This window comes from Nuphar pumila, chromosome 12, assembly GCF_984573655.1.
Source record: "Nuphar pumila chromosome 12, dmNupPumi1.hap1.1, whole genome shotgun sequence".
Classification (NCBI taxonomy): Eukaryota; Viridiplantae; Streptophyta; class Magnoliopsida; order Nymphaeales; family Nymphaeaceae; genus Nuphar; species Nuphar pumila.
In genome coordinates, this window is record NC_143260.1 from 18,340,511 (window position 1) to 18,366,660 (window position 26,150).

The 26,150-nt window shown below is 39.1% G+C and overlaps 1 protein-coding gene across 1 annotated transcript in view; it reads right to left on the bottom strand.

The window, feature by feature from the left end:
- LOC149820184 (alpha,alpha-trehalose-phosphate synthase [UDP-forming] 1-like) overlaps nucleotides 1–26,150 on the bottom strand; it is a 136,670-nt gene that overhangs the window by 85,001 nt on the left and 25,519 nt on the right. The window contains exons 5-6 of the mRNA XM_089983320.1: nucleotides 9,942–10,056; nucleotides 9,626–9,727 (exon numbers count right to left, since the gene is read on the bottom strand). Coding sequence (XP_089839446.1) covers nucleotides 9,626–9,727; nucleotides 9,942–10,056 — 217 coding nt within the window. The remainder of the gene's footprint in view (nucleotides 1–9,625; nucleotides 9,728–9,941; nucleotides 10,057–26,150) is intronic.

Consider the following 26,150-nt stretch of genomic DNA (forward strand, 5'->3'; position numbering starts at 1 on the left):
TGCTTTTATATGTGGATGATATGCTAATAACCAAAAGTGATACTAAAGGAGTTAAAAGTATAAAATCAATTTTAAATGATAGATTTGAAATGTCTGATTTGGGATTTCTAACATATTTTCTGGGTATTGAAGTGGCATACTCTCATAGAGGGTATTTTTTTATCTCAGACTAAGCTTGCCTCTGAGATTCTTGACAGGTCAGGTATTACAGATGATAAAGTTTGTGAGACTCCTGCTATAGTAGGAGCTAAAATGAAGATTGATGATGACATTCCCTTCACAGATCCCACTCCTTACAGACAGCTTGTGGGATCGTTGATGTATCTAAGTATTACTAGACCAGATATCTCTCATGCAGTTCATACTGCAAGCAAGTTTCAACATGCACCAACATTTGTTCACATGAGTGTCATTATGCGGATCATCAAATACATAAAGGGTACATTAAATAAGAGAGTATTTTTATCCTCTTCTTCTGAATTGAAATTGATTGCTTATAGTGACTCTGACTGAGGAGGTGACCCAAATAACTGTCACTCCACCTCTGGTTTTTGTGTGTTTTTAGGAGACTAGCTGATCTCATGGAGATGTAAGAAGCAGCAAAAAGTGTTTTTATCCTCTACCGAAGCTGAATATCGAGTCATGACAACGACTACCATGGAAATTGTGTGGATTCATCAGCTATTAGAAGATATGGGGATTAATGTAGAAGGGCCCACCAAGCTTTCCTATGATAACAAGAGTGCAATTTATATTGCCAAAAATCACACATTTCATAAGCGTACCAAACACATTGAGATGGACTGTCACTATGTTCGTGAAGCATATCTGAAAGGGGCCATTGATCTTCCATATGTAACTTCAGAATATCAGTTGGCAAACTTCTTCACCAAAGCATTGTGTGCTCCGCGTTTCAACTTTCTTCTTGGCAAACTTTCGGTCATCTTGCCCTAAGTTTGAGGGGGGTGTTAAATTATATTACTGAAATCTTGTAATCTTATATATTTTATATATATAAAGGATGATACATATACATATATGATATATATGTATATGTATCTATCCACTTATATATATAATATATATTTTTCATTATTTTAGTCATAGGGGTAGTTTAGTCATTTCTTTAATTTTACGCACATTCATTTTCGTGAATGTGATTGTATTTTTCTTTTCTTTCTTTTTTATTTTTACTTTTTTGTTTTTTATTTTTACCAAAAGGTACCTTGGGGGGGGCACTCAAATAGACGTTGGGCCCCTCCAACGGTCACATTTTGTGACCATTGGAGGGGCTCCAACGTCTATGAGTGGAGGCCCTCCAAGGCTCCTTTTTGGTGGCTTATAAATAGGGGTTTTCCCCTTGTAATTCTTCATGGCTTTGGGTCAAAGCCTGTGTGATCTAATAAAGCTTTCCATTCTTTTATGCATTAGTGCATTTGTGAGATATTGTGGGTTGTGCCTTTGTGCACAAGTGTTCTTATTGTGAATTAGTGCACGTGTTTTCCATCAAGAACATCGTGTCTTGATCATAGTATCTTTTTGAAGATACTTTCACACTTTAAACCAACACTTTGCTTTTATATGTTCTTTCTTCTTGCAAATGTAGCATGTAGGAATGTTATTATTGAATTCACTTCTTCCTCCTGGAGGGATGTTGGGAGTAAGAAGAATTCATCGGCCTCCCTGATTGTAACCTCTGCCTCTACCACGTCCTCCTCTACATCCGCGGCTTGAAAAGGATCCCGTAAACAACACATCATGGGAATCTGCTTTAGTCTTTTTTGTATCTAACATCCCCTTCAATGACATCTCATAACTGAAGAGTTTGGCTATCAGGTCATCAAAAGTACAAACGGTCCCAGTATACTATAAAGTAGTGGACAACATATGGAATTCAGGTCCCAAGCCACCTAGAGCTTGCTGAATTTTGTCCTTCTCTGACACTTGACATCCAATTCACACTAATTGATCTATAATGGACTTGATCTTGTTGAAATATTCCATAATAGACATGGATGCCTCCTTCAACATCTGAAAGTCTCTTTTCAAATAAATGATCTTGGCCTCTAAAATCTGTGAGTAGGTATGTTATAATGTATTCCATAACATCATCGCACTGCAATCCTCTGTGTTTCCCACCAATACCTCCTGTGATAGGGTCAAAGTGATGTAGGCCCCCAAGGCTTGATCTGTCTTCATCCAGTTAACAAAATCTGGATTTCTAACGATTCTCATTGCAATTATAACCCCATTGTCATCTTTATTTTCTTGCATAAGAAACTCAGATGGAGCAGCAACTGACCCATCGAGGTGACCAATGAGATCCTGACTCCTAATAAAAGGAATAATATATCTTTTTCAGGTAAGATAGTTGGAGTTATTCAATTTTTCATAAATTAATTGGCCAAGAAAGTTAGCAGAGATGGATCCTGAAGAGAAACTTGAATCCATGACAGGTGAATAAGGAATCAATGCAAACTGAATAAAACAGGGCAGCAAATAATTAATGAAGGAAATGAAACAATCAATAAACAAGATGCAAAAAATTAGCGCCAGTAATTGGCAGCAATAATAGTCACATCCTTTTTTTTGCAGAAAGAAACGTGAATAGTAAATCAGATATGTCACTGTAAATAAAATATCTTAATGAAATCACACATCAAGGTCAACTTGGAATCCCTTTTTTTGTTGAATGATGCAAAACAGGAATCGCTGGCCTTAGATGACGTCAAACTATTTTTCAAATCTGATATATTTTTTAGATCTGATAAATTTGGTTCCGCCAGAAAGTTGCGACCCAAAACATAAATAAGACAAAATTTATAAAAGAGATTTCAAATCTAAGATCATAGGGAGAAAAGAAAGAGTCAAGAAATATGCATATCTGATATGAAGGGGAAGAAATAACTAGAAAACGAAGATAAAGAAAAATTAGGGAATTAAGAAATACGAAGATATGATTTAAAAATCAAGAACCAAGAGAAGAGATGCAGATTTGAGAGAAGGAAAGAAAAGAGAGGAAGAGAGAAAAGAATAGAAGACTAACCGTTACTTGGAGAAAGAAAGATCGCTCAGGATCATGGCTTTGATACCATGTTAGATTTAGGTTTTTTGAGGTTCTTGCAAAGAGAAAGAAGACAAGAGAAAGGTTTGGGTTGAACTCTCATGATTCCCAATATGGGAAAATGGCGCCTCATTGTGACTATTTATATTCACTTTACACTAAAATACATCTTTACTAAAATACCCTTATTAACACAAAATACAAGAAGACTAATAAAGGATATTTTAGGAACATAGTATATAATAAAATACAATAGGGAGCTAGGAGACGTGAACAATAACATCGTAAACATTGACGTGAACAGTAACATCGTGAACACTGACATGAGTGATATGGATCTGAATCAAGATTCAACCACCTCAAACCTCACGCTCTAATGCTCTTCAGGTTGGAGCAAAATGTAGATCATGTCAAACTTGGATAAAACATCAAAGTGATCAAACCGGTGTCCTTGTTCCAAGTGCTTTAGTAAGAACATGCACTAATTGCTCCCAAAATTTTACATATACTTGGAGAAAAAGTTCTTTCTTTCCATTTTTTTGCCAAATAAAGTTGCAGGCAGATCGATTAAAACTTATCCTTCCATGGTACAGTTGACTGATGTCTACATGCATAGCAATGCTAATATCAATAAAAGAATTAGTCAAAATGATCGGCTCTATGTCCCTTGGAATGGGTGTAATCATGTAATGAAACAAGGTACAATGAAACAATAGTGAAACAAACACAATGCCAACAAAGGGCTTTAATAAACTCACTTAAGGTTGGTCACCAATGGACCAAATACAATCTCAAAAGAGATAAAAATACCAAACAGTACAAGAGGCATACAAGCCTATAAGATGAAAAAAAACTCTAGAGAAAATCCTCAAATGCTTCTAAAAGCATTGAGGAATAACAAGGGAGTGAGGCTCTATTTATAGAGCCTCACTCCAGCAAATGGGAGGCAGTCCATCTCTTTGGACTGCCTTCCAACAATCATTATTATGACTGTTGGGTGGCAGTCCAACGTCTAGTTGGACTGCCTCCTAATAGTAATATTTTGACTGTTGTGCCCAACAGTCACATTTGTAATTTAGCATTGTTTTAAATAAACTATTTTATGACTGTTGTGCAGTCATATTTATGACTGTTGGGCACAACAGTCAAAATGTGACTGTTATGCCCAACAGTCATAAACAGTTTATTTAAAACAATGCTAAATTACATTTCAGTCCCTAGTGGACTGTACTACATGATAAAAGACAAAAATACCCTTATTGAGTATTTGAATACAATTTTATTTTTAACACTCCTCAAACTTATAGGGAAATCACCGAAAGTTTGCTAAGAAGATACAAAAATTGAGGCAGTAGAAGAGCTTTGGTGAAGAAGTCTGCAATCTGAAATTCGGACTGGACATATGGCAATGTAATAGTCCCCTTCAAATATTCTTCGCGAACATAGTGACAATCTATCTCAATGTGTTTTGTTCGCTCGTGAAATGTGTGATTGTTGGCTATATAGATGGCACTTTTATTATCACAGCATAGCTTTGAAGGTTCTGAAACATCAACACCCATATCGGAAAGTAGTGCTCTCATTCACACAACTTCAATGGTTGTGGTAGTCATTGCCGTGTACTCAGCTTCCGTAGAGGATAAAGACACTTTCTGTTGTTTTTTGCATCGCCAAGAAATGAGAGAATCACCTAAAAACACACAAAAGTCAGTAGTTGAGTGACGGTTATTGGAATCTCCTCCCCAGTCAGAATCAGTGTAAAAAATAAGACTTAAAGATGAGGAAGAGGATAAGAATAGTCCTTTAGATATAGTTTTCTTGATGTATCGAACTATTCTTAATACTGCACTCATGTGGACGGTTGTGGACGCATGTTGAAATTGACTTGCAGAATGTACGGCATGCGCAATATCTGGCCTTGTAATGGACAGATACATCAACGATCCAATAAGTTGTCGATAAGGGGTTGGATCATCTAATAATACTCCATCTTCAGCTCGCATTTTCGCATTTATTACTTCAGGAGTATCAACATATTTTGTGTCGGTGATTTCTGAACGCTCAACAATATCATCTGCAAACTTGATTTGAGATAAAATGTATCCTCTTGGTGAGTAGGCTACTTCAATTCCTAAAAAGTATCTCAAAAAACCAAGATCAGTCATATCAAAGAATTTTTTAAGCAAAATTTTAATATCTTCAATTTCTTTTGATTATTCCCTGTGATGATCATATCATCAACATACAAAAGAATAATGATCAATGAGGTACCTGTAGATCTCACAAAAAGAACAGTGTCAGTGTAACAAGATTTAAATCTAAGTTTTAATATTGTACCACTGAACCGATCATACCATGCTTTAGGGGCTTGTTTAAGCCCGTATAGGGCTTTCTGAAGACGAAGGACCATGCATTTTTCAATAGACAGACCAAGGGGAGGATCCATGTATACTTCTTCATTTAAGTTTTCATTCAAGAATACATTTTTAACATCAATTGATATATCGGCCATTTTCGAATAGATGCTATAGCAACTAGAGTTCTAACTGTAGTCATACGAGCTACTGGGGCAAAGGTCTCTTCATAATCTATACCATATTCTTGAGAATATCCTTTTGCAACAAGTCTTGCTTTATATCTCTCAAGAGACCCGTCACTTTTTGTTTTAATTTTAAACACTTATCTACACCCTATTGTCTTCTTTCCGATAGGAAGAGGTTGAATTGCCCAAGTGTGAGCCTTGTGTAATGCATATAATTCAATTTTCATGGCTTCAACCCATTCGTTTATATTTTTGGCCTCGTTATAATTAGATGGTTCATGATAGGAATGAATGGCTAAAAGACATGCCCTGTAGTTTGGTAAGAAGGATTCGTACGAGACAAACCTACTTGGAGGCCTATGTGTTCGTTCTGACCTTCTAACACTAGTTTCTTCAGTATTTGTTAGTTGATTATATCTGTCAAGGGTGCATGGATGCTCCCCAGTATTTTGTCTAGAGTATTGAAGAAGATCTTGAGATGGTTCACTACTTGAGTCATTAATAGACTCGAAGGTTTCAATATCATTACTAATACCTTTATTGGGTAACAAATCAAATAAGAAAGCAAACTCAAATTCTTCCTTGGGAACTTCAAAATCAAATCCATTGTTATTTTCTAGAAATGTAACATTTCTAGAAACATAGAGTTTATCATTTGTTTTATCATAACATCGATATCCTTTTTTATTATCAGCATAACCAAGAAAGACACATTTTATGGCTTTAGGAGAGAGTTTGCTATATTTTTCAAGAAGCATGAACCATTTACAATCAAATACCTTTAGCCTTTTTAAATAAGGAGAAATGGTAAACACAGGAAATCCATGTAGTAAAGGTCTCCTCGTCTATGGCCTTGCCCAATCAGCTTCTCTGACTGGAGATCCTGCACCCAACACGCCTTAGATGAGAAGAATACTTTACAACCATAGTCAGTAATTTGAGAGACCGAAAAAATATTTAAATCTAGTTTGGGAATGACTCTCACTTTTGGAACAAAGAAATTTTTTGAAATATCATCAAGGTTTCCTAAGCTTTTGACTTTTAAAGAGGTACCATTGGCACTTGACACACATGAGAAATATGATTTAGTGCAATCGGATAATAGAGACTCATTATGAGTCATGTGGAAAGAAGCACCTGAGTCTAGAATCCAAGAGGTCTTACCTGGAGGAGACGAGGAAGAGATGGTAGCTCCGGATGTAGAAGGTCTCCTTAAGAAGTTGTGAGACGGCTTCTGCTATTTGAGCAAGATTTAATTCATTGAAGCTGCCCCCTTTTCTTGATTCTTGAGGTTCTTCACTTAAGACGGCCACCTTTTTAAATTTGGGACATTCTGGTTTTATATGTTCGGGTTCCTTACAATAATGACAAATAATTTTTCCTTTGTATCCTCCCTTGTATCCTCCTCTATTGTGTCCTTTCCCATTGAACTTCTTCTCAAAGTGAGGTGGTTTATATGTTTTCACAAAATTGTCGGGTCTTGCCATGGCAAAGACCTCATCATTAGACTTGTGCATTCCAAGTCTTGTCTCTTCTTGACAAATTTGAGCAAGGGCCTCACTTATAGAAGGAGAAGTGGTCCTATGAAGTAAGGAAGATCTTACTTGCTCAAATTCCGGTCGAAGGCCATAAAGAAAGGAGAAAAGATTTTCTTTTTCGATTTAGGTCTTTCTCATATCAATAGCTGAACCTTCCCATTTTGGTTCCAACATGGCTAATTCATCCCAAATAGGAGATAAAATACTGTAAAAATCTCTTACATTTTTATCTCCTTGTTTTGAATTACGTACCTTGTCTTGGAGACAATAAAGTCTAGCCATATCCTTTTGAATAAAGGTACTTCTTAGAAAGCTCCATGCGTCACATGCCTTCTTGAATTTGATGATATTGGTGGCGATCTTGAACTCCACGGTATTCATAAGTCATGAGAGTATTTGTGCATTGTTTGCCTCCCAATCTTCCAATTTATTTTGGTATTCTTCCAAGGCTTTTTATTTTTCTTCTTTGGACAAGTCTTTGACTTGATCTCCTTCTCTTCTAATCAATTTGAGTTATGGTTCACTAATAGAACCACTAACAAAACCCCACAATTTTTTTCCTTTGATATGATTCTCCATAACCATCGTCCACATCAAGTAGTTGTTTTCATTGAGTTTGTAGGTGATGATGGTGGCAGACTCTTTCTCCCATAATGAATACCTTGAGTTTAGAATGGAGGAGATAGAGAATGATCAATGATCGAAGAACACTTCCTTCACGAGATTCTCCTTCTTTTAAGAGCCTAGCTCTGATACCATGTAATGAAACAAGGTACAATGAAACAATAGTGAAACAAACACAATGCCAACAAAGGGCTTTAATAAACTCACTTAAAGTTGGTCACTAATGGACCAAATACAATCTCAAAAGAGATAAAAATACCAAACAGCACAAGAGGCATACAAGCCTATAAGATGGGAAAAAACCCTAGAGAAAATCCTCAAATGCTTCTAAAAGCACATGGGAGGCAATCCAGCTCTTTGGACTGCCTTCCAACAATCATTATTATGACTGTTGTGCCCAACAGTCACATTTTGACTATTATGCCCAACAGTCATAAATACGACTGTTGCGCCTAACAGTCATAAATATGAATGTTGGACAGTTTATTTAAAATAATGCTAAATTACATTTCAGTCCCTAGTGGACTGTACTATATGATAAAAGACAAAAATACCCTTATCGGGTATTTGAATACAATTTTATTTTTAACAAATCATTCAGACGATGCGGACAAAATGTCGTTTTGGGGTAAAAAATGTTGTTTTCAGCGTTTTTGCGGCGAAAAAGGCTGTGTCCATCACGCCCCCATGGATATTATAATATGTGTTCATGTGTTCCCTTTGTGGCCTATGTGCTCTTGCCCTTTGTCGCTCTTATGATACTTCTTTTGTATTTAGGCTTAGTGGCTTGTGTTCTTTGCCCCTAGTGGCTTTTGTATTTTGTGCTCTTTGATTCCATTACATCCTCAGCACGGTGCATCTCCACCCAAGGGAATACAATTCGGGCCAACCCAACACCTTCTCTCATTTGTGATGTGTAGCAGTTTACCATAATTTTCAAGATTATATTTTCTTAATAATTCAATATATTACAAAATAAACACAACTAAATAAGAAGTTATACTTACGAAGATTTAGAAGACAATTATAACCTACCAAAAGCCTCCCATGTGAATGACTAAGCTATATTTCACCCAAAGGCAATTAAGGTAACACACTTTCTATAAAATGTGGAAAGCATCACAATCAACCAACAGCTTATATATGGTTTATTCCAAGGTTACCAGAAAGGGAAACTTAAACGTCATGGGAAACGAAAATGAGAAACGAGGCTTTTCATCTGCATGTGAAATGAGAAATGAGAGACATTGGGAAACACATGGTAAACGTTTAACAAAGAGTAATATAATAAATTAATAAAACAAAAAATATAAAATATGTATCCTACGAAAGGGAAACGCATGGGAAACAGTCTCCCATAGTGTGGGAAATGTGTTTCCCTTGGTGTGGCAAATGCGTTTTTCAGAGCATGGGACCATGATTTTTTTTGGTGTTTCCCAAAAGTTTCGAAAACACAGTGTTTCCCGTTTCTGAAACGGTTTCCCGGGAAAGGTGTTTCCCACTCTCTTATAGTGTTGGTAACCCTGGTTTATTCACATTTTGAGTCTTTGACAAAGGTTTTTGGAGTGTAATGTTGTTGTCAAAGATATCTAGAACATTGCCTGCTACAGCTATTTTCAGTATTAATTTCCGCCCCAAGCACATAGTTGCATCAGTGCAATAGTTCAAGCTTAAGGGATAGAGAAATCAACTGAGATAAGGAAGCAAAAATTTAAGGCTAAATATTGAGTAAACTTGGTGAGGGATTATATTCAATTAAAGATGTTAGTCAAGCATCTTAGTTGAGAACAGTACAGAGCTTTTTAAAATAACAACATATTTCACCATGTGCCGTAATTCTAAGAGAGCAGATTTCACCTTTCTTCCAGCAAATCGTTCTTTCAGCTCCCTGATGTGCTCTTGGACCTGTGGAAGCTCAAGTGCTTGAATGAATCTGTCTGAGTCTATCCCAATTGGAAACTGGAGTTTCCAGAAAAAATGAGAAGGATAAAAATAAAGATATCATCACATTGCACAGAGACATCTTACATAGCATAGTGCCAAAATTTGAACAAGCAGCAATAAAGAAGCAGACAATTGCTTAAACGAAATTGACATGTTAAGTCAAGCATGGGAAAACTCAAGCATAAAAATAGCGCTGTATGAAGAAAAAAATTCTAGAAAAGAACACTACCGCAGCAATTCGAGTTAGCTTTCCTTGATCTTCTACACCTTCTGGTGTGCCCTCAAGTCCAAGGATACGAGTGCAAGCACTAACAAAATGCCTTGCATAGTCATATGTGTGAAAACTGCAAACAGAATTTTACAGCCTTAGAAGAGAGGAAACTAAGTCACAAACTTATTCATGGAAATCCAGATAAGGAATGACTTTTTCACAGAAGACTATAAGTTACAGAAGAGGCAATAAAAACAGATCCTGCATTTTTCAATTGTCTCCAATAACCTGAACACAAGAAGCTATATATAGAACATATCAAACACAATAACTAAATTGAGTTAATAGACCTAAATCAGGTCAGGTGCAAGTGACCAATACTACAATATAGAAGGGACAGGCCACCTAATACTCCTTTTACCATCTTAGTATGTCACAAGGAGAGACACAGAGTGAATTATGATGTAATTTGTTTATGAGTTTAACAAATCAGAGTTTATGTGGAACCAATTCTCCTGATCGCCTTGAACTATTTTACACAACTGGGACAATGGAGGAGCAGTACCCAGACTGGCAATTTCAGAGACCTATTTCTCAGCCACCCCACTAGAAGGGGCTGGCCTGATTCAACCAACCAATGGGACAGGTGATCTGCCAGGATAAAACGCTGTCAGCCACCTTTCAGTGCAGGGGCACTTGGCCTTCAATTTTTGAGGCTTTCTCCACGCACATGCCTAGTTATCCAAAGCACTTCCATATGGAGAAAAATGAGTTTACCATGTTCCATCAATAGTACACAACCTAAGCTGATTTTCGTGGACTATGCTCCACTTGGTGAATCATGCAGCCCTGATGTGACCAGAGGACAGAAGCAAATCTGTTTCAGTCCTATGGTCCATTTGAAGGTGGGTTACCTTGTGGAATTCACATTACAAAGGCATACCTGACAGCCTGAAAAAGTCATGCTTGACTGGGAATACACATGTTCCTAACCCCAAGTACATTGTTCTTAAGGCTTTACACCAAGTCTTTACTATAAATAGAGCTGTTGGACTAGGTCCAACGACTCTTAAGAAGAGCGCTTCTTACTCTTCCCTTTTCTTGTATAAATAGGGGTGATCCCCTCCTTTGTATTTTAATGCTTCTTAAGCATTTCTCATGAGAAATAAAAGTTTATTATTGTATCTTGTGTTCTTCCATTTATACCCTTTTGCGGGTTGTGCTTGTAGTGTCTCCAATAGACACCCATTGTGAGCTTTTGTGCTTTTGTGGAAGATCATCATTTCATTACATAAATATCCTTTAGGGGTATTTTCATCATTTTTTCATCATTTTACTCATGTAATAGGGACTCTTCATTAGGAATAGTTTTTCCCTTTTTTATTTTTTATTTTTTATAATTTGGCATTTTAAGCAAGGGCTCTATGGTCTTTTGATCATAGTCGTTGGAGGCTCTCCAACGGTCATAAATATGACCGTTGGGAGCTCCCAACGACTCTATTGGGAGCTCCCATTTGGTCTCTCTCCCTTGTAATGTGTATATAAAAGGGCTTTGTTCTCCCTCAATTGTTAATACTTCTCTTAAGCATTTATGCTCAACAAAGATGAATAGTTTTTACATTTTGTGTTTTTCTATTTAGTTCCTTAATGTTTTATATGCATTTAGTGCTTGTGTTGTTGCCCCTTGATGGCTATTGTTTTGTCCTATAGTGGACTTGTGCTTGTGGATATTGTATTGCGATCTTGTAAGCCCTTAATGATATTGGTTTGTGCTTATGCACTTTTGTGATTGTAATCTTGTAAAGCCCTTAGTGGCATTGTTTTTGTATTTTTCGATATTTCACTATATTGTATCAAAGCCAAAAAAATCTTCTTGGCATTTTGCCTTTTTTGGGTCTTGGGATCCTTTGGTTCGAATTTGTGCCTCGTGAAGGATTTATTGTAAAACCCACGTTTAAAAAAAAAAATCGGACCCGGGTCGGGTCCAGACCCGACCTGGGCTCGTTATGGTTGTAAAACCTGACACAAGGGTGAGGTTTTATAAGAAAACCCTCTCCCCTGTGCGCAGCACCCCGCCCGTGTCGCTCCACCCCCTTGACCGGATAAGGGAAACCCTTGAGGGTTTCCCCGAATATCCCCCCCCCCCCCGAGCTCTTTAAGAGCATCGCAGGAGGGGAGGGAGGGCTCTCAGCGACGCGCCTCTCTCCACCTCTTCCTTGCGTCGGTGCCCCCTTCTCGCAACCTCTGACCCTGTCGTGGCTGGCTACCTCACTGGTACGCCTGCAGCTCTCTCTCTCTCTCTTGTGTGTGACAGCACCGACATCGTCGATCCCCTCCCAGGTATGTTCTTCTCTTCTTCTCTTCTTCTCTTCTTCTCTTCTTCTCTTCTTCTCCTTCTTCGGTTGTCGGAAGGCCAGCAAGAGGCCGTCGGCCCCCTGTCGTGCCTCCCCCTTCTCCTCCTCCCTGTCTTCTGGTTCTCCTCCCTCTCTCTGTTGTCTCGTCGGGGGGCCGACAGGAGGCCGATGGCTCCTGTTGTGCCCTGCTTCTTTCCTCGCTCTCTCTGATGGCTTGCCGGGAAGCCGACAGGAGGCCCATGGCCCCTGTCGTGCCCTCCCTCTCCCTCTGTTGTCTCGCTGGGAGGACGGCAGGAGGCCGGCGGCCCCTGCCGCGCCCTCCCGCTCCGTCTGTGCCTACCAGAAGGGCGGCAGGGGACTGACGACCCCCCTGCCGCACCTTCCCCCCTTCTTTTCTTTGCATTGTCGGGAGGCTGGCAGTCCCTGTCGTGCTCTCCCTCCCTATTCGTCGTTGTTTTGTCAGGCAAGGGCCGAGGCCCCAACCGTTTGTTGTTTTGTCAGGCAGGGGCCGAGGCCCCCTCCGTTCGTTGTTTTGTCTAGTAGGGGCCGACGCCCCTGTCGTTCGTTGTTCTATTAGGCAGGGACCGAGGCCCCTGTCATTCGTTGTTTTGTCAGGCAGGGGCTGAGGCCCCTGCTGTTCGTCGTTTTGTTAGGTAGGGGTCTTGGGCCCCTGTCGTTCAATACTTTCCTGGTAAGCAGGGGCCTTGACCCCTGCCACTCATCAGATTCCGTACGATAGGGGTCTCAACCCTTGTCGCTCGTGCTTTCCGCCGACAGGGCAGACCTTACCACTGCCCTTCTGTTCTTTTTACAACTATGGCATAATAGCTTTCACACTCTTGCAAATTTACGCAACGGGTCTCGTTCGTGCTCCGCAGCCCGAGCCCCGTATCATCTACACTCGTAGGCGCACGCAACTACACAACATCCCAAGGTAGGAGAAAGTCACACAAGGATTTTGGATGAATGAAATAAAGTATAAGAATTCTGAGATAGAATAATTGATTTTTCATACATGCTTACATGTAGAACAATATAACTTGTGATTGCTTGTTTTGTATTTTCTCGTTCCTACTCTTCTAAAATTACATGCTTGATGTTTGCTATATGGGTAGGCGCATTTTTACTGTGATTCCTATTACTGTGTTTCTATACTTGCTCGCTGTTGTGATTGTATTGTAGATGCTTTGTTTGTTATTACATGTTGAATCTTGTTGTCGTCCTCAGCCGAGCCTCATAGGGTGTGCAGGTGCGCGTACCATATCTTGCACCTTTTGAAAGGTGTGAAATTGTGTACAAGCACTAAAAGCTCAAGAAGAGGTGCTTCCTTGTGCAAGGTTGACTTCTCGATAACAAAATTCTGCTTATAAAGCTTGTGATCTATTTATGCGTTGCTAGATGCAACTAATTGTACCCCGAGTCGGTTACTCGGAAGGAATGATTGGATCCACGCCGATCTCAAGATCGGTTTAAGATTTCCTGTTTCGTAGTGTTTGAGCATGCCAAGTATATTACTGTTTTTAAGTTATATGAAACATTGTGTGAGGTTATCCTTCGGGAAACCCATAACCTGCTATCGTAGTCGTACCTTGAGTCAGGTACGATATATACCTTACGATAAGTAGTATGTGAAGTCGTTAAGCACCTCGAAGTGTGCAATGAGCACGCTGGTGAAATAAGTGAAAATAATGATGTTCGCCTCCATAGGCCAAATGCTCAAAGGGCAATGCATGTCATGAATAAAATAAATGAATTCCAACATATTAATTGTTGCCCTCTCATCGTAATCGTACCTTCAGACAGGTACGACCGTACTTTTAGACAAGTACGTCACGTTGGTGTTACGATGATGAGGTTGTAGCAACCTCGAAGTGTGTATATGGCACAATACTTAGATCACATAAATGGTGACAACTCGTATTCACAAGCAAGATGCTCGAGTGGGTCTAACAGACCAGAACATGTAGAATGGGACGACGGTTAAGAAACCCCCGTCGTGCTCATTCGACATTCACGGTTCATCAAGGGAGAGGATGGATGGTACAAAAACTCTGATGGACAGGTTATTAACAACCACCCCACCGGCAAGAGACTCGGCTTCTCCAGTCATCAGAGTTAGGGGAATTGTGATTACCATAAATTATCCTAGGTGGTAACTCCCAGCAGAAGTTGGATGCATCCATGGGTCACGAATGTCTTGGGGGATTTACTCTCTTTGTCACTGACCGTCCCCTTATGAGCGGACTCAGTCAGCCATCTGGGTTAATGAAAAACACCTAACATAATAAACCCCCAGATCGGTCTCGATTGTTTCTACGTTTCGTGTCTGTGCGTACCCACAGGCCAGTTAATATCAGAACTTAAAGAATATCCCTTTGATAATAGTTGTAGATGAGTGAGATTTGTACTACTTGAAATGTTATGAGCATATCTGTTTCAAGACAATAGATCTTCGCATATGTTGCACCTGCTAGAATAGATTACATATTGTACTTGTTGCTTTTAATATAATAAATTACGTATCTCATGAATGTCCTGCTTTATTTTATTTTATATTGTCTATTCGTGCACCTACTGGTTTGTTATGACACTAACCCATTTCATGGGCAGGTGACGAGTAGGACTTTACAGGCGGCCGATGGCGCGATGCAACATGGCTCGAGAATTTTCCTTCTTTCTGCTGGCGTATTGGCTCTAAATTTTGAGTTCTCTTTAGATTTTTGGATTGTGGGAAAGAATGCTTATCATTTTATAATAAACTGCAGATTTTATTAATAATTTATTGTTTTGTTTCTTCACTTCCCTTGAGTAGTTGTTTCATGAGTAATGATGATTTTACTGCAAACGTACCCAGAATTTGATAACTTGTGCTAATTTCTAAATTGCTTCTGTTGTCGATTTTAAAAGTAAAAACTCTTATCTTGAAAGGTTTTTCGTCAATGTTTTCGAAATCACAAGTTGAAATTTTGGGGCGTTACAACTTGGTATCAGAGTATGGCTTAGATTCAAGAGAAATATTGTAAAACTCAAAAAAAAAATTTAAATGACTTTGGATTCGTGTCGGATCCGGACCCGAACCCAACCCGGACCCAACTGAGGCACTGCCTCCCTCGCTATCTCTTAAGGACAGCGAGGCAAAGGGGTGGAGGTTCTCGAAACCTCCCTTTCCCCTCTTTGCTCTCTCGTCTCTTCTCTCTTACCCTCACGCTCCCTCGACTCTCTCCTCCTGATTCTCTCTCGTCTCCTCCCTGCATCTCTCTCGGCTCTCCTACTGTCGAGAGCGACGCAGGCGATCGTCGACGAACCACTGTGAGCCCGCCGCCACCTGCAACCTTCCGTCCGACAGCCCGAAGCTCCTCCGGCGACCACCAGGTATGCCTTTTCTTCCCCATTGCTTTTCCCTTTTCCCACCTCCTCTTCCTCTTTTCTTTTCTTCTCCCTGTCGTCGATAGACGGGGGCAAAAGCCCCTTCTCGTCGGTTGTTTACGACGAGGAAGGGCCATGTGATAGGGGCTTTAGCCCTACCAGTTGCCGACAGGTTGGCAGGGGTAAAACCCCTGCCACCTATGAGGAGGGTTCCGGTAGGGGGTTTCGGGGCCCCTGCCTGCCCTTTTGTCTCTACCAGGGAGGGTTGAGAGCCCTCCCTGCCTCTTGTTCCTCTAAGAAACCGACAGGAGCCTTTAGCCCCTGTCTCGTTTCCATGTTAAGCAAATCGATAGAGGCCTTTGGCCCCTGCCTCCTCTCCCAAAAGCCGCAAGGGGCTGTTGGCCCCTACGCCTCTCTCTCTACTCATTTTCCAAGCAGGGGCCATCGGCCCCTGCTCCTTTTACTATTCCAGCAGGAGCCGAAGGCCCCTGCCCCTTTTACTGATTCAGCAGGGGCCGAAGGCCCCTGCACCTATTCTTTTGGTGGCAAGAGTCGTTCGGCCCTACCCCAGCCCTATGTATCGGAGAAGTTGAGTCTTCTCCTTATTTTTGCTTTTGTCTTGGTTGCATGTTAATATCACATATTTGCAGTTACGACAGATTCCGCTCGCGCTCCGCGACCCGAGCCGTCAATCGTTTACACCCGCAGATGCCAACAAGCTTGCAACTCTTCGAGGTAGGGCAAGATTGCACGAAAGACTTGGACAATTGAATTAAGTTCAATTAACTAAAAAGGATCATTAAATAAATATACATATAAATATATATATATATATATAAATATATATTTATACGAGTACGCATTTAACTCAAGGACGCGGATTCGCGATCCTTGTCCTTTACTTTTTGTCAGTCTTTACTTTGTCGTCGTGCATTGCGCAAAGGTTTTGCGTTACACTCCTGCTTACAATCTTTACTTTGCCATCGCGCATTACGCAAAGGTTTTGCGTTGCACTCCTGCTTACAGTCTTTACTTTGCCGTCGCATATTGCGCAAAGGTTTTGCTTTGCACTCCTACTTACAGTCTTTACTTTGTCGTCGCACATTGCGCAAAGGTTTTGCGTTCCACTCCTGCTTACAGTCTTTACTTTGTCGTAGCACTTTGTGCTCAGGCCCTTGCTTTTGCATATGTGTTGTTACTGCCTTGCTATTGCAAATGACGCTTAGGTTTTCGCTCATTGCATACACTTTAGAGGCATCCTTGTGGAGGATGCAATGGGCATTTACTGTAACGCCCCGAAATTTAACCCAAATTTTCAAGGATTTTTTTTTTTTTTAAACGGAAACAACTAATAATTCTCGGGTTAAGCATTTCAGAACGTTACAGGAAGGTAAAAGCAAACCACACCATTTATTTCCACTTCAATAATAATAAAATCCAACATCAGAGTTTTCACATTGTGAGTCTCAAAACAAAAATCTCAATCTGAAAGAAAGCAGAACCGGCAGGGAACAAATAGATCAAGTCTTGGTCAGCGCCTCATCCCGCATCGCTCATAGAACTACTCTTCTCCTGAAAATAATAGGAATTATAGGAATTAGACTACCACGTCTAAGTAGGAAAACTGTAATTATTCTAGCAAGTAGATCATGTGTCAAGTGTGATGTGGGTGCCGTGTTTGAATTTCAGTCTAAACACATAAGGAATTCGATGCAATAGCAATAATAGACATATATCTGAATAGAAAGGTAGATTATGTAACAGTTATACTTAAGCACAAAAAGCATTTTATGCAACTACAACAATTAAGCAAGGTATTAAGCAATTAAAGCAGAACTTGCACTAACATGAATAACATCCCTAATATGAATTCAATTAACTAATATATACACAATTTAGGATGTCGTTTCATCATAAGCACCGAATATAAAGCATGATGAAAAAGTAAGCAATTGTCTCTTTAATGACTCCAACACAGTGATACCTAACTGTTCTAGTTAATGTTTATCTTTTCTTATCCCGCGGGTACACACGGGCCAAGGCAACCATCACAGAAGAGAATGTTCGGGGGTATATTATTCAAGGTTGTTTTATTAACCCGAACATTTTAACTGTGACTGAAATCCCAAGGGAGCGGCCAGTGACCGAGAGAAACTCCCAAAGGCCAAAACCAAAACAGGATGCATCCCTAACTTCTGTAGAAGAACAAAGAACTACCACCTAGGACAAAATTGGTAGTCTGGGTCCCCCAACTCCGAGGACTAGGGACCAACGAGTCACTTTAGCTCGAAACTAAAAATTATGTCCCCGGAGTTTTGTACCACTTACCCTCTCCAAAGGTAAGCCCGAATCTGAGTGAGTAAATCTTTTCATTTAGTTAACCTTTCAGGGTGTAGGGCATTCTTCCCCAAACCCTGCTACTACCACAGTAGTAGATTCCCAACCTTAGTCATTGTACCCAAGTGTATGAATCAACCCCATCATTTTCCATATTGTTTTTATAAACTCACTCAGAGTGCTCCGGTGCCTTTAAACCATTCAAGCACAAAAGTTAATATTTAATTTTCTTACCAATATATTTGAATCAAACCACGTACCTACATTAGGTACCTAACCCGTATCGCCCATTGAGCAAGGTTTCCCAAACAACCCCCCTAGTAGAAAGGGATAACCATGACTTACTTAATCATTTACCCATTTAGGTTACCACTAGATTATTTCCTTTCTGTTCACAATGCTCCAAGGAAAAGAAATTCACATACTCTGAGTACGGCCAATATACAACGTCAATACATAACATTTCTTTGATATGTCTCACTCATTTTCTATATGAAGAGATCAAGGAATTATGTTAAGAATTTAAAACTATCATTGGTGTACAGCTGCTACTCTAAGGTAGAAGTTGGAATGTAAGAGAACTTGCAGTTTTATGTGGAATCTAGGCCAAAAATAACAAAGACTGTAAAACCCATTCAGCCTAAGTCAGTAATACAAACACAAGAAAGTTCGTGCACAAGAGAAGTGACAACTAGGTATTAATCAGCTAGCATACTGAAATTCTAAAATCCAACATGAACCACTCAGTCATTCTACTGTATCCCACAAGTTAACTAAGTGATGCACAGCACGCTGGGTTACACAGAAATATAAAAGACAGAACCAGAATTCATTCAGCCGCATGAACAAAACACATTTTTTTTTCCAGTTCAGCCATCATACAGCATATACATCAAACAATGGTTTCAGCCATTCTACTGCATTTTACAGGATTATTAAGTATTAAACCGCATGTCGTATTATGCAGAATCAACAAAAAGAAACAGCTACTGGACCTATACCAGACTCAAACATGAAATACATTGGTGATAACGAATCAAGCATCGGCTCTTTTGCATGAAATTACCAGAAGTATCAATTCTGTTACAGGGAATTTTCTAAAAACATAAAACACCAAATTTCATATTCAACACAAGGGATTTGCACAGCATAAATTCTAAAATTCAAGAGAATATAGTCCCAGCCAAGTCATGCAGTCCCAAATGTTATATACGACGCTAAATCATAAATTTACAGGAATGTATATATATTTATATGTATATATACATATATCAGAAATTTCAGAGGAATGTGTATACAACTGAAATCACCAATTTCAATAAGGTAGATCAACTAAATCATGAAATTCCAAAAGACATACGCAGGTAATAACCCATAAAAGAAAAATTTTAGGACAGGATGAGATCACGATTTCCCCCAAACTGCATAAAAAGTCTCTCTTCTTACGAAACTGTGGCACACGGACAGTCCCCTCTTTCTCTTCTTCTTTTTTTCCATAATAATCTGAAACCCCCCACACACATGCTCAATCCCTAAAAACAGAAATCCGAAACACCCAAATTAAAAATTTGGGGTTTTCGGTTTGGGGTGACAGACAACCCCAATAGGAGATTTTTTTCCATTTACTACTCGATAGTTTGGGTTTTGGACAACCCACATCCCACCCGATCCATGCTCGACCTGAACAAAAATTTTACAGAAACCCTACCATTATCCGGCGAGGGTGTTGCGGCATCCACTGGAGGGGTCGGTCGGCCTGGACAGCACCACCACCGGAGAGGTCCGTTGCGTCTCCTGACACGGCTTCAAACAGCAGGCCCGAGCTCGGGGGAGGGGAATCCGAGGGTTAGAGAGAGAAGAGAGGGAGAGAGAGAGAATGGGACAGCGAGAGAGAGAGAGAGAGAGGTTCGGGGTCCCCTCTTTGTAGGAGGGTGGCCACCCGAAAAGGAAGGAGCACCTCCTCCCGGCGGCTGCGGTGTGCTCCCCCACCTCCCATCTCCTTATGTGTTAGGGTTCGGCTGAACCCTAACACCCGATATCTCAGGGGAGAGGGTTTCCCCTCTCAAAAAATTTTTTTATCGGGCAACCCATATCGGGTTGCCCCCTTTTTAACCCCTCTTTTCATTTAACAGGGTGTGGGTCGGGTCCGGGTCCGAACCACGACCCGCGATGCCGGATCCGATTGCGGTTTGGATCTGGGTCGCGTGGATAGCAGTGGATCCAGGAGTTGGATCCACTTGGGTCCAACAGTGGTTTTAAAAAAAAATTATTATTACTTATTTATTTATATAGTATTACTAAAATACTCAAATATGCACATTTTTCTTTTGGATCCAATAACGGATCCCAAGCCCAAATCCACATAATTCTTTAAGTTTTAGTGTAAAATTTGTGGTTGTTACATTTACCACTCTCTCTCTCTTGCGACGAGAGTTGGGGATACATCTTCGTCTAAGGAGAGGGATACCTCGTAAAGATCCTGGCTCTTCTTGTACGCAGTCCTACAGAGTCGACTTGAGATTTTAGGGAGCTGCGCAAAAGCATCAAAAACTGCCCAAATCGAAGCATTTGAAAGGATGTGATTGGCTGGTTCTGTTGAGAAACCTGTATTCCGTCTATCGAGGCCAGTATCGAGCCATATGAGGCATGTAGATACCCCGATAGCGAATAATATTCGAGATAATCACATGCCAAATGTTGGCACAAGCTGCTGGCTATTTCAAAAGACAAAAAATGTCAAAGTATAGTTTGAGAAGCATTACATCTTTATGAAACACTTCTGTTGAGGTTCCTATTGATGAACTATACCCCTTTCATCCTAGAGTACTTGTAGTCGTGCACTACATGCTAGTACTGCGATGATCGGATGAGACAGTTGTGCGACCTCGAATAGTGTTAAATGCACAATGCTATAATCACATAAAATGGCCTCACATTTGCCTTCATAGGCAAGATGTTCGAGTGGTTTAAAGATCACAACATAGGATGGGTCGTTAGTTAAGCAACCCCTAACGTACCCATTCGCTTCTTTTTGTCTTTCAAGGGAGAGGACAGAGCGGTACAAAACTCCAATGGACAGGTTGTGAACAACCACCCCACGGGCAATGATCCAGCCTCCCCAGTCATTAGAGTTAGGGGAAATGGGCTACAATAGTTAGCTCAACACTTCTACAGAAGTTGGATGCATCTGTGGCACTGCTTATCTTCCTTTGAGGAATCCTCACTCGGCTAAAGTCATCCATTTAGGAGTGGACTCAACTAGCTATTCGGGTTATTGAAAATACATAGAATAACAGACGCCCGAACTAGTCTCAGTTGTTTCTACGTTTTGCCTGCACGTACCCGCAAGTTAGTAATATCGAAACATAAAGTCTGTTCACACTGGTCGATTGCTTGCTTGCTCGGTAGTTTAGTATGCTACTCGTTGAGCTATGCATGCATGTCAAGGCGTTACTCTATCTGGTTAAACTGCTTACGCAGTTCTTTGCTGAGTAATAACTAGCTTCTCATACTAGTTAAGTGCTTATAATAATAGCATTATGTCAGTTGCTAGATATTAGCATGTGACTTACTTTACCCCTTGGTCGAACTACTTGGTGTTTGATGTAGCGTAGCACGTTGGCTTGCATCTCTTATGATTGATGTGATTGCATACAGCTCGTAATCTACGAACTGGTGGCAACTAGGATTGATGTGGTCGCTTGTCTTATAAGCTGCTTACATATTGTGATATAACTGTTGTCATATGATTGTTTATCATGTATAGCTTATGAATGGCTTGCGATGCAATGGTTTATGCCTTACGATTAATTTAATTACTTGCTGATGGACTGAGTCATTTGATAGTAATTGTATGTATTATGAGCATTGTTATGAGTGCTTGTCTTATTTAGCTGTTTTGTTTGGCTGTCAGATAGAGTTAGTTACTCTTCGCCTATAGAATCAACTGGATTGCCATATCTGCGTGTTCTCATGTGTCGTTTATGCATGCTTTGAGGTCCTATTTGAGGATTGCAATGTTCCTTGTAGCAATAATTCGATGTGTAATATTATATGCTTCTGTGTGATATGATTGATGTGCCACGTGATAAGAAATGTTGAGAGTATGAGATAATATGTTCATGGTTCATGGAACCTTATTGGAGGAATGGGTGATCGTGTGTTTTGTTTTACCATGTGAAGTGATACGATGCATATTGCTGATATACATGTTTTTGCCCATATTGTGGCTACTGCTGACCCCAAGAGCGGTCGATGGTTCGGAGCAGTCGATTGTATTGATGCATGTATCACTGAGTAGGGTGTCTGTTGAGGACCGGATCTTCAAAGGATTATCTGCGAGGGCGTGTATGGTCAAGACCAGGTAACCAGCTAGAGTGGTAGATTCTCTGTGAGGATGTACACTATCCACGAACGGGTAGCCGCAAAGACGGTGAACTCCTATGAGGAAGTGTATGGTCCAAGACCAGGTATACCATCTAGGGCGGAATTCCTTGTGAGGGTATACATTTTCCAGACCAAGTGATCCGGCGTTGATCTTGTTAATTGTAATAGTGGCTATCAACCCTGAGAGTGGTCATTTGTGTTGATGTGTGTATCGCAATGATTTTCATTGGATATGACATTTGTTGGGGATCGGGTTCCCAAAGGTTTCTCTGTGAGGGTATGTATGATCAAGACCAGGTGATCCGGCTAGAGCGGTAGAATCTCTATGAGAAGGTATATTGTCCAAGAGCGGGTAGCCGCAAAGACGGTGAACTCCTGTGAGGAAGTGTGTCGTCCAAGACTAGGTATACCCTCTAGGGCGGTAATTCCTTGTGAGGTTGTATATTTCCCAGATCTGGTAATCCAGCTAGAGCGGTAGAATCTCTGTGAGGAGGTACACTATCCAAGAGCGGGTAGCCGCAAAGACGGTGAACTCCTGTGAGGAAGTGTGTCGTCCAAGACCAGATATACCCTCTAGGGCAGTAATTTCCTTATGAGGTCGTACTTTTTCTCAGACCTAGTGATCCAACGTAGAGCTTGTGAGTTTTGATTACCATAAAAAGTTATGGTGAGCTTTGATGATCTTTCGAGATTGTTTGGGTTAGCCACTTATGAATCTATAGTTTTGGCTTTTTGCTTTAGCATGATTACATGTTGAGCCCTGATGTGAGAATCAGATCTTTAGTGATCTTAGATCATGATCATGTTTTGGACCTTCTGTGGAAGGGTAGGTTTTTCTGAGAAAGTATGACGCCTTAGGTGAGTCATAACCAGTGACAGTTGGCCGCGTAAGGCCTTGAGAGATGGGAATAGTTTAAGGTGGTTCAGGACAAAGCGTTTGTTAGAAGTAGTGAGAGCGACAAACGAGGACCTGATAATGATTAGATGTAGAGACCCTGTTCTAGAAACGAGAACAAGTTTGTTGCGTGGTAGTTCACAGCTTACGATCAAATGAATCGTCATGCTGCGTTTGACAGTTGCGCTGCTTACTTGCTTTGAACTGCTTACCGCTTGCACTGCTTACCCGCTTGCACCGCTTACCTTGTTGCACTGCTTCCCCTGTTGTACTGCTTACCTATGTAACTATATATATGCTTTAAACTGCTTAGCATACTGAATTAAATGTACTTAATTCAGTTTCCTGTAGTCTCTCTTGTGCACCTACTAGTTTTTCGCGAAACTAACTCATTCTATGGGTACAGGTGATGATTAGGTACACCACGGGCGATGGCACGATTACAAGATGACTTCAAGACTTCTTCTTCCTGCTCTTAGCTCGTGTCCTAGACGTTTTGGGTTTGTAACGGATTTTCCTTGAGATATCTGAATTTTGTGAGTTTGGTTCTTTTAGCTAACGTGCCCAAAGTTGTCAACTTGCCTTTCTGAATTTAACAAAAGAATAGTCTTTTATTGATTTCATAAACAAACTCTTAAGGAAAGAGATTTTTCTAGTCTCTTGCCTGTTTTCTGAAAGTTTCGCAAGTTTGAAATTTTGGGGCGTTACAAATATAGACCCAATATGCATTTTATATCTTTAAGTATTTTTTGTGTTATCTATTTCATACATTATGCATAAGAAAACACTTATTTTCTTTATCGTTAATATATATATATATATGTTATTATTATTAAAACAAAAAAATCTCTCTAAATGGTTTTTTAATCATCATTGGACTTGTTTTTTATTAAATATCTTATAAGACTTATTTGTTTATTTTTGAGAAATTAGATATATGTATGTTTTGAAATCATATTTGGATCTTAATTTTTCAAAACTTGCTTTATTTGATATATATGTATACAATCGTGTATGCTTGAGCCTATATTGTTGGCATTTAGTTGCTTTATCTAAACAAGTCGTGATTATAAATGTCAAATCATGTTCGTATTGTTGAACTTGGTTTTGTTTTGTTTTTTCTATAAGTTATATATTTTAAAATAATTTGAGATATTTCAAAATAATGATGTGTGTATTTCACAAGTATAATTTTATAAAAAATTTCTTCAACTTGTGTTTAATATTTCTCTTTACTCTTGGTGCATTAAAAGTAGCATATGAAGTGTTAAAAATTATGATCTAGCTTATAAAATATTTTTTATTGATATTTGATCCTTATGCACTTATGATTTCCTTACATGATGAATAAGATTGTTTGTTCTTGCATAAGGTATTGAGCATAATTTTTTATGGGAAGTCATTCAATTTAATAAATGTCTTTTATGGGTCTTTTGTGGGACAATAGTTATGATATTAAGTGTTTATATTGTTGATCATTTTTTTGGTACTTATGATTATGTTATTAGTCTCATAGCATTATTTTACATGCTTTGTATGTGATTTAAATATTGTGTTGCATACTTAGTTTTTAATAAAACATTAAGATAAGAATCATGAGAAAATTTTGTGTTTTTATAGGAGTTATATGTGTTTTTCTCATGGTTCACTTTAGTACTTGTCCATTATTGATGAACATGTTTGTCCACTTAGATCTTTGGTGGATATGTGTGTTCTTGATTAAAGACTATTGATTCATTGCATACTTGTTATTTATAAAATATTAAATTTTTATATTGTACCCTTAGTGCCTTAAATCTCATGTCTTTTGTATAAGATATGTAGTTTTGAGTTATTTAGATTATTGCATATACATGAATTCTTTTGATCTCATTGTGAGAATCTATGATTAATTGTACTTGTATATGCACTTGATTTTTTATATGGTTATTTAAGAATCTCTATATATGTTTTGGTCCTCTTTAATGACATTGATTGTTTCGTAGTAGACTTGTAATCTAGATTGAGCTATCTCTCTATATAGCATGTTTATATTAATGATGCTTATGATTACATGTGCATATGATTTCACTATATTCAATCCAAGTTTTTCATCTATTGTTTTTGGATTTGATTTGAAACTTTATTTTTTCAAAGCAGTTCTTATATTTGAACTCACTTGTTTGGAAAATGATTTTCGTGAGTATTTATTGCCTTCTTATGATATTTGTTATATCCATCACAGAAATTTTATATGATGCATCATTTTTCTTGGCCTTATAATTTTTTATTTAGAGATGTTGGGGTGAGTTGTGTGCACCTCATTTTATATCAGTTTAGATTATCAACTTATGGTTTGGCTCTAACTGACAGTTGTTTGATCTCTGGATCTGAGTTGTATCACTCATTTGTTGCATGACCATTGTTATTATGGATGCTTATAACTCTGTTTATCTTTGATGGCTATCTATTTTTAAAATCATGGTGTTTCGAAATATGCTTAAAATTGATATTTTTATTGATAACATTAGTGTGTTTTCATTACAAACTCTCTTACCTTGTGTTTCTTCCTATTATGCCTCTTATATATATGTCATTATATGTAGACAAGAGATGTTTGTTTACACCTTCATGTGTGGTTTTAGCTTATTGTTGGCATTGTGATTATACTCTTGATCTAGTCGTTGATACACTTGATTTTTTAGTATCATTATATGTAGACAAGAAATGTTTATTCACACCTTTATGTGTGATTTTAGCCCATCGTTGGTACTATACTCTTGATTTAGTCGTTGATACACTTGATTTTTTAGTGTCATTATACGTAGACAAGAGATGTTTATTTTTGTGTGTGATTTTAACCCTTCGTTGGCATTATGCTTTTGTTCTAGTTATTGATACACTTGTTTT